The sequence below is a fragment of the Atta cephalotes genome, assembly GCF_000143395.1.
Source record: "Atta cephalotes unplaced genomic scaffold scaffold00014, whole genome shotgun sequence".
Classification (NCBI taxonomy): domain Eukaryota; kingdom Metazoa; phylum Arthropoda; class Insecta; order Hymenoptera; family Formicidae; genus Atta; species Atta cephalotes.
Genome location: NW_012130078.1, coordinates 3,316,018 through 3,326,287, shown reverse-complemented (window position 1 = coordinate 3,326,287; position 10,270 = coordinate 3,316,018). Strand labels below are relative to the sequence as shown.

Below are 10,270 nucleotides of genomic sequence, written 5' to 3'. Positions count from 1 at the left end.
ACGCGCGCGCGCGCGCGCGCGTGTGTGTGTGTGTGTGTGTGTGTGTGTGTGTGTGTGTGTGTGTGTGTGTGTGCGTGCGTGCGTGCGCATAATACAGATGAAGTGTGAATGAATTTACGTTTCATATGCGTTTTTATTAGAATCTGACGATAACGGAAAATCTTGATTTCAAGAAATGAGGTTCAAACCAAAGAAATATTAATTTGATTTCAAGAATGACATTCAAATCAAAGAAACTTTTCTTTAATCATATAGCATTCATATTTCTTTAATTTAAACAACTTCATTAATCAATTCTCGAAAACATTTCTATAATTCTCGATTTTTTTAATCGAAAAAATCGAGAATTATCAAAACTTTTTTAAGACCTATAAAGATCTATCAAAATTTTCAAGACTTTTAAGATCTATCAATACTTTCAAGAATATACAGCTTTGAATAATATTCTAAATGTTTCAAAATAAAGGAATGATTAAATTGATTGCAAATTCGCAAGAGAGATGATTGAATATTCATCACTATCTTACATTCACACACATTTGCAACAATTGTTTCACTCTTGATTACATTAAAGCATCAAATGATTTTGAATTTGTTGCAAAAAATCTGTACATTGACTATGTGAAGTATTCAATATCAGTAGAATAGTGTACTTTTTAAAGCTCAATTGTATTTTAGACGCTCAAATTCTATAAAATATTTTGTATATTTATTGATTAATAAACCGAAAAAAGCCAGAGAAAGTTTGAAGTCTCTAAATATTACAGGAAAAACAATGTGCAATCCTATTCTCTATTAAGAAAAACTAAGAAGAATTGTACCTCCATGTGGTGCATTCTGAATAATGCTAAAGTAGTCTGTCATCTTTATGTAAAGAATGTATTATATTTACGTTTTTGAATAAAATCATTTTCACTTATTAATCATATATGCGAATGTCATTTTTTACATAAATAAAAATAAAAATAAAGGACTCTTAGTATTAAATAATGTTAAAAAGCAAAAAATATATAAGAATTAAATTCTAAAATTTATATATGAAAATATGACCATGTAATTATATACTTAAATTGTTAATTATAAATATTACAATATACATATTACATATACAGTGTTTGGAAAATAATGATAAATCTTTCGCATAGAGGCAGAATGGACCAAACTGAGAAAAAAATCCTATATAATTTTACAATTTTCGCAATAGTTAACGAATTATTAACTTATGAAAATAGCCAAATTCGCCCAGCCCACCAAATGCAATTACGCGATAGGATAGAACGGCCTAGCGTGGTTCGCTATCACTAGGCAATGTCTAGCGGCAATTGCCACTTATAAACAATGTGCGTAGCGACGGCAAGCGCCTTACCGCTAAAAGTTCTATCCTGTCGCACGCTTGCATTTGGCGATAGATTGGGCAAATTTGGTTATTTTCATAAGTTAATAACTCGTTAACTCTATTGCGAAAATTGTAAAATGGTAAAGAACTTTTTTTCTCAGTTCTGCCTCTATGCAAAGATTTATCATTATTTTCCAAACACTCTGCATGTTTCGATATCATGATTGTGTTATTTTTAGATATTTAAGATAGGGATACACCAAATATCTGAAAAGTATTCAGTATCTGGCATTATCAGGCACTTTTTTATTATCCGACCGGATAGTCGAATATTATTGGTATCCGAGAACATATCCAGTTGAAATTTTATGTCATCAAATTGTTAATTTTTTATTAGGTATATTATAAATGTTCTATAAATAAGTATGTATACTCAAAATGCTATTATATAATATCTTATATATTGCTGCAAAATTATAATTTTTTTTCTCTACAATTATTATCTCTATTGATCCTTTTCGCTTTTTTTTTATATTGTCCCGATTGAATATCCGGAAAATATCGGACATCTGACTCGAAAAATTATCTTCTCGGATATTCGAACGAATATCGATACATGTTACATTCTTTTCGAATATCCGATAGTTTTATGTGCATCCCAAATTTAAAATATGCGCAGTAACAATATTGTTAGATGTTAAAATTTTATTGCAAAAAACAAACAAAAATAAAATGAGGCCAACAACTACGATGACCATATTTTTTTAAAGAAAATAAAGAGCAAATTTGAAAAAGTTAGAGCTTTGCTGCTGTTTTCAAACCAGTTTGTCTACTATCAAGAATTTGAGCATTATAAAATTTTATTGTATAATCAAATTGAAATAATGCATAGATTTCTGATAGTTCGAAACTGGTTCGACTGTATTGGAACAAACCTTTGATCTAAAATAATAAAAGACTCGAAATAATAAAAAATGAAAATAACTGTAGTTTGAATAAATTTAATTTAAAAAATTAAGACATATAAAAAAATTAACAAAAAACAAATTGTATTTATATGCATGAAACTGTAAAATATTTTCCGTAAAAATTTTCTCATTAATATAATATTAAACATTAGAACGCTAGTTAGAAAAAAAACTCAGAAAAGAATTTCTCGTAATGTCAAATAAATGACAATAAAGAAGAATATTGGAAAATAAAAGACAAAATTGAGTTTTGAAGAAACAAATAAATTTAATGAACAGCTACCTAAAATAAAGGATTGTCCTTTACAATAAAGGACATATGGTCACCGTATCAATAACCAACAATTAGAGAGGACGAAATTGCTCACACTCGGTTAGAAGATCGGATGTTGTAGAATTATTTCCAAGTGTTTTAATTATTAAAATGAGATTGAAATTAAATGACATGCAAGTAATATCATTTGAACTTACCAAAATGGCCAATCCTTCACATAAATTCGATGCTCGTCAATGTTACATAAATATTAGTATGAAGTGTAGTCATGTGTACAAAAATCTATGCTTTACATTGTTAAGTTATATGTAGATATTTGAAAAATCACACGAGAATATAAATTATAGTGTTGTCACGGTATTCTATTACTGACTACAAGAAAACATATTTATATTAAAATATAAATCTGACGTTGCAAAGTATTTTGTTTGTGATTGGTATATAAATTTTATGAAAACCTTCTGTTTGTAAGTTTATATTGTTTTTCTGTTTTTTAATATTGATTATTTCTGAGATTAATCATTTTTTGTAACAAGATTCTTCATCTAAAATTTTAATATTCTCCTAATCGAATTTATATCTTAAATGCAATCTATGCCTATGAGGAAATTCTTTCTAGGCTGTAATCGGGGCCAAGTTAACTTTCCTTACATTATTTGAGGCTCAAGTTAGGATGCCCTTCGCATTAATCTTGGCCCAGGTTTGAGGGCCAATGTGGAGCCTAGATAAAGAAGCGTGACAATCCAAAATTGAGCCAAGAGCAAAATTTTAACCTGGGCATATAACTGTAAGTAGGTCTGATACATCCATGAGGAAATTTATCCAAGCACTTCGTATTTAATATTGAAGAAATAATGAATGCTAATATTGTAAGAAATAAGCGAGAAAAATATCAGAGCGTTCCAGGATTCGAATTGAAGTCTGATCTCTTGCATATTGGTAGACTTCCGTCCTGCCACTGAGCTACATAGCCTTGATATTGATAGCTTCTCTAATTGTGTCTATTTTCTCTAAATTTTTTACAATCAATATTGGCATTCAAGCCCTTTTAAAGCATAGTTATAGGATATCCTATAAATTAAACTATTATCAGAGAAAATTTGAGATCAAATTGAGCTTTATATGGGCAGGTCTAAGTATAACTAGCTTGGAGAAAAAGTGGAATCCAAACTAAGCCTGCTCGGACCGTGACTAGAAAAACTTAAATTAAATTATTCTAATTATATCTTAAATGGGCGTAAGTTTGACAAACCTTTACTTTGGATGTCTCAGTAATACAGTATGGCCAGTATGAAAGTATAGAATTCCCGGATATAAATTGGGTGTGTTATCACAGAAATAGACGTGTTCCACTAAATGTGATTAAGATGTTCTGTAATTTTAGTTTTTAATTGTCTATTTGTCTATCTGACGTATGATGCATCACAGTCTTTACACGTAATTTTATAGACTATGGTATATTTCTCTTAAATGTGTGGGGAAGAGTATCTTTTTAGACTTTTATGAATTTCTATAATTTGTTGGAACTATAAAAAGAAATTTTGGTGTCAGTGCTATTAAATAATTTGAATTTTTCTGTGATTGAAGAAATGAATGGGACTGTGGAATTATAAAATACGGTTATTAGAATTGTCAATGTTAGAAAAGATCTTTGTGCTTCTGTCTCTCGTTGTACAAGACTTCGAAAGTTAATGTCTAATATAAATTTTAGTGAATAATTTCGTTTTTAAATAAAATGTTGGAGTTTTAAATTTTTTTATGTGATATTCGTCATCGATAATAATATTGCTTTGTCTACTAAACTTATAAGTTTAGTAGACAACTTTTTTTTAGTAGACAACCTCTTTTTTAAGAGATCGGATGATTTGAATAATAATTTAAGTACCTGTCTGAAAATTTTTTTATTATATTTAAGCAATTCTAATGTTTCCAATGTTTCCATCATTTTCCGGATAAACGGTTGTTTTTTGAGAAGCCGAACAATGATTTTTCAAAATCTAGTCAGATGTATTTTGAGGGCGGAAATAGACATTTTTTAACACCGTTCTTAATAAAGTATTTAATTAATTACATTAAACTAAAGAGATATGCGAACCTTTTATTAAGATGAATCGAATCGAATCTAATTTTTGGATAATATGTTCGAAAACAAATCGAATTGAATTTGAAATTTTTCGTCGAATCGAATCTTTTTGATTAAAAAACAAATCGAATTTGAATCAAAATTTTCCCAATTTACATTAAAATGAACAAAATAGGCGAATTTGAATCAATGATGATTTGAAATTTCGAATTCATTTGATTTCGAATCTCTCAGATTCAAAAACGGATCAAATCAAATCCTATTTAATTCTCAATTCGAATTCGAATTATTCGCACTTCTCAATTAATTTTATCTGAGATAATTTAATTTAAAGTTTTAAATTAAAGAAAATAATTTAACAGTGCCCTACATTCATGTGTGTGGTCGCAACAATTCCAACTACAATCAGTGCATCATGGATAACGTTAATAATGTAAGAGATGAAATTTGCAAAAGATCTCCGGAATTTAAATTTCCACAACTTGAGCCATTCATTATTGACAAAATAGTTATTTTCGACGAACCAAGTATCAAATTGTATCTTGAAAACGTAAAATGTTATACATTTTGCGATTTTGTTATAAACTCCGTTCACACAGATCTCGACAAGCTTCAGTTCAATTTTGATATTGTATATAACATGAATTCGACTTCGTCGTATGTTTTGGAAGTACATCTGCTAGTACCAATCGTTCACAAAGGGAAATGTCAAATTCTAACGAGTATGTAAAATAATTGATTTTATATTAATATATAATAAAACAATGTTTAATGAAATTTAGCATAAAAAAGTAAAAATTCTGTTTTATTAAAATTATTAAAATATGTGATTTTTTTGCAGATAATATAAAACTCCAAGAAAGTTTGGACTTGAATGTGATAACTAAAAATAGCAAGAAACATATATACGCATTAAAAGCAAACACGAATATTGACTTTAAAGATTTTGATTATAAGTTCGATGAAAACGAAATAAAATTAGTTCAATTACATGAAATTATTAATAATATCGTAAACAATAATAAACAAATAATTATTGATAAAATTATACCCGTATTTGAAAAGAAATTTTCCGAAATATTCATCCAATTATTTAATGATATAACTCAATCTAATTATAAGGAGTTCTTTCCCGAAGAAATATGAATAACAAATTATGAATTCATTATGTAAATTCTATAATCTAAAGAATAATAAATTTTAGGTAATTTCATAAGTACAAATTGCAAAGCTTTTATATCAAGCAAATATTGTTATGTTACTGACAGTTTTAACGCTATTGGATTGAGAAGGGTAAAGAAGATCTCAATTTAAACAATTTTTTTTTCACTTTCGATATAAACTCCATCTCATAGACACGTATTAATGCGTAATCCTGAAAAATGATTTTTAAATTTATAAACAAGAAAAGAAGTATAATTGTTATACAAAAATTATTGCGTTTAATCGTAATACAGATGATTTTAGGATTCCCTTAAGGGGATGCTAAAGTCATCCTATTTTATCATCACTTCCATTCAGTGAAAAATCTTCGAATTATAGTCCACATCTTGAAAATAAGCGTATAGCTGAGGTCCTTTATTACATTACTGGAACGATACCGAATTTGTAGAACTAAGATTGAAAGTCTGGAAGAAAAGTATTTTCATCAAATGGAAAATACGTGTATACGAATGCTTTGTGAAGTCTAGGAGTGTCAATAGAGCTGAAATTTCATGTAGTAGTTGCGCGGTTTTGCGATGGCGCTGGAATATGTTACATAAAGACAGATGCATTGAGTGAGACAGAACAATATATAACGTAAGAATTGAATAAAAAATGTCAATATTATCAAATTTTAAATTAAAAAAGTCTGCAGGATTGATTTTGATCAAGTTCGATCTTCGATTTAAGATTCCCTTTTAAGAAAATGCTGGAGTGGCCAAATTGTATTTCGCAGATCGATGTAAATCTCCGAATTTATTAAACGAAATAAAAATTTTTTTTATAGGATTAAAGTAGACACAAAATTTGGAAATATTGCAAATTTCATATTAAAATCGGAAAAAACTTATATTTTTTCAACTTATAAAGCTATCACCTGATATCGATTTCTTAATACAAAAATTTTATAGCTCGTATGGACTACACGATAGTGCACCACTCAGCGCATGACATGCATAAACAATATTGAGTTTATGAAATTAAGATTAAAAAGCAAAAGAAAGATTTATATTGATCTGCGAATGACGTGTATATGAACGCTGAACGAAGATTCGTGATGGTAAACAAAGCAATTATGTCTAACAGTAGGTGTTCGATCTTCTAAGAGATGGCGTTGCAATATGTTAGATAAGGACAGAATGCGTTTGAGAGAGACACAATGATATAATAGGTATAAGAAATGAATAAAAAGATGTCACTACTACTGAATATGGAATAGTTTTATTGGCTCCAGCATTCCTTAAAACGAAGCTCGAACTTTGATGAAATCACCAGAGGTCACTGTTTTTCTATTTATCGACATTTCTTTATATACTACCACACCAATATTTTACACAATCTATGTGATATACGCAGTCGTATGTTCGTGTTAATTTTTGTATAACAAATTCGTTGCGATAAAACGTTTAAGTTTAATTCTAAGAACTTGATGTTATTTGTTCGTGCAACAATATAGTTCTTTTGTGGATTATTATTTCGTAAATAGAGGTTGGAAAACTTTCGTATCAAGCAAATATTGTCACGATTTGACAACTTGAAGCGCCATATTACACTAAGGCCCGGTTGCATCAACGGTTATTTTGACTTTAAGCAAGGCTTAAAATTCCCTCTGTCTCGTTTTACAGTAAAAGAGAAATAGAGACAGATAGTTTTAAGCCTTGCTTAAAGTCAAAGTAACATTGGTGCAATCGGGCCTAAGAAATGGTAAAACATATATCAATTTCGAAATTTTTGGTCATTCTTGGCATAAACTCCATTTCACAAATCATATTAATGCGTTAATTCTGGAAAAGGATTTTCGAATCTGTGAAAGAGAAAAAGTATTTGTTATACAAAAATTATATGATTTAGTAATACAGACAGGTTTAAGATCCTTTTAGGAGACTTCGCCGCCCCGAACAAAAAAGAATAACATATTCTAGCCGCTCTCGGGGCCTAGAAGTTACAGCCTAGATAATGTCCTCTTGGAATATTCCTAACCTAGTGAAGACAGTAGCGTATTACAGTCCTTTAGAAGCAATAAAAATCTGTAGAATTTGTAGTGTGACGCTTTGATACGACTGTTAAATAGTTTGTATGTGAAATGGCGCGAATGTACGTTAAAATGACATATTTTATGATAAAAGTAAAAGTGATTAATGGATGCTTTTCAATTGCTTAACACATCTTAATACAAACGTATGCAAGAATGCACAAAGTGTATCATTGTGATTCCAATTGACGATTCAGTTAGAACAGAATGTGTACGCTGTGTATGGTTGAGATCCGTTTCGGATAGAATTAGATTAAATGTAGCTTTTTCTGCCTGTATTAAATAAAAAAAAATAAAAGTGCCGGTCACTCAACATCTTCCAATCTCATTTATAACCGCCCCAGTTAGTAACATATAATTGTTACTAAAAAACACAATATACTTATAGAGCCCTCGACTGAGTACAGATGTGTAGTATTGTGTCGACGATAACAATTGGAACGCAACTTGTATTCATGCACACGTGTGCATGAAAATGTCTAGGGATATTGCAATTGGAAAACACTCAATATTACTCAATCTATGTCAATCTGTGTATATTTAATTATTATTATTGTATATACATATTTATTTATTATTTGTGTTGTGCAGTGTACCATATATAAATGTACATATATTAAAATGACATTATATGTATTAAAATTATATGTAAATATTTATTTATTTATTGTACATTGTACATATTAAGAGGCTTTTTGAAATACTTGTAGTGATTGTTGATATAAAGATATATTAATATTTCAGTAACGGTTTTCAACAAATTTAAAAGAGAAGTGCTGGAAATAATTACTGAAGTATTATTAATTCTATTTGACATATAAAATTTCACAAATTTTTCATATTAAAATGTATTCAGTAGACTCAACAGTTGAGTGAGCGCTCACTGCTACGTATTTTTCTAAATCTAAAAGTTTGTTTGGATGATTTAGAAAAGTACATAAATAACAGTGAGCATTCACTCAACTATTGAGTCTGCGAAACACAGCAATAAATGCGCATGTATTACTGGCACTACTGTATAGGCAATAATTTGTAGTATTATTGCGGCAGTGATTTGAAATAATCATTGATATTGCTTTGTAATCCCCAGTAATATATCATGTGATTTGTAACATTTCCTGTAATATTTTCTGTGATATCTTGTAATATTGCTGTGTGATTATCAATAATAGTTCTGTGTAGTCAGCAGTAGTTCTTTTTCATAAAGATATAATGTCTCATTAAGTATTTTCGTAGCATTTACTATAATATTTATAATAAATGTACATGATCTGTGCAATCCAAGACCACAAAAATATTTACAAAAATATTTAAAATAAATCTTATTAGTATATTTATAAATATTTTGTAAATATTGTGTGCCTAGGCCTTACCTTATACTATCTTACTAATATCTTACGCATGATGACAGGTATTTGCATGTTCAATTTTCGTATAACAAATTCGTTGCAATAAAGTATCTAAAGGACTATTGTTCCACCTTTTGGTAAATTTTATCTATTAGGTAAATCCGGCAATCCGCACATGTGAATGGGGATAACTGTTGAATTCCGGTGTATCTAGTATCCGATGTCAGAAATCCGATAAAATCTGACAAAGTCCGAGGAATTCCTTGAAGTCTAATGAAGTTCAATGAAGTCTGGTGAAGTTCGATGAAATCCAGTGCAGCATATTAAATATAAAGAAACATAGTTCATGTGACTTAAATTTGTTAATGAGATATGCACTTCATACTCAAACAATTTTTTAGTAATAAACCGAAAAAATAAAAATTCAAGAAAAGGAAAACTAAAAATTTCATGGTTACAGTTACTTTAGTTACGCTATTTGTTTATATCTCATCGAGCTATCCCAGATTTTAAAAAATCATGTTTCTACGTCAATTTATTGCTGAGAAAATATAAATTTAGCAAATTTTAACGCACGAAATCAGATACGTGTGAGTCGCTCGAGCTTCTTAGCTCGGCGCATTGCCACTCTCGCGTTCTTTAACTTTCCAATGATTTGAATAAACTTTTTCAGCAAAAAATTCGAGAACAGCAAATTTAATTCTTCCTTGACAAATTGGTGCTAAACGGAACTTATCTTAAAAATTAGCATTGCATTTTTTATATTAAATTTATATGTCACCGATTTTATTTTTATACTAAAGAAGGCCCAATCGAAAGGGTTGAAACATTTGTCTGTTGAAATTTTTCTCAAGAATAAAGTATACAATTTCATACACGCTTAATCTATGTTCTTCCCAGTAGCAAACACACATCATTTTGACATCAAATTTTGGTCATTTACTGAACCATAGATGACGTCACTAAATGACGTCTTATTGGCTGCGTTTAACAGACTCAACAGTTTTGCAACTTTTTTATGATTC

General features: G+C 29.3%; 1 protein-coding gene across 1 annotated transcript in view; it reads left to right on the top strand.

Annotated features, from left to right (window-relative positions):
• The window catches only part of LOC105617881, a 35,372-nt gene extending 29,565 nt beyond the window's left edge, over positions 1–5,807 (top strand). Inside the window, exons 2-3 of the mRNA XM_012199425.1 lie at positions 5,024–5,383; positions 5,503–5,807. Coding sequence (XP_012054815.1) covers positions 5,024–5,383; positions 5,503–5,807 — 665 coding nt within the window. The remainder of the gene's footprint in view (positions 1–5,023; positions 5,384–5,502) is intronic.
• The last annotated feature ends 4,463 nt before the right edge of the window (positions 5,808–10,270 follow it).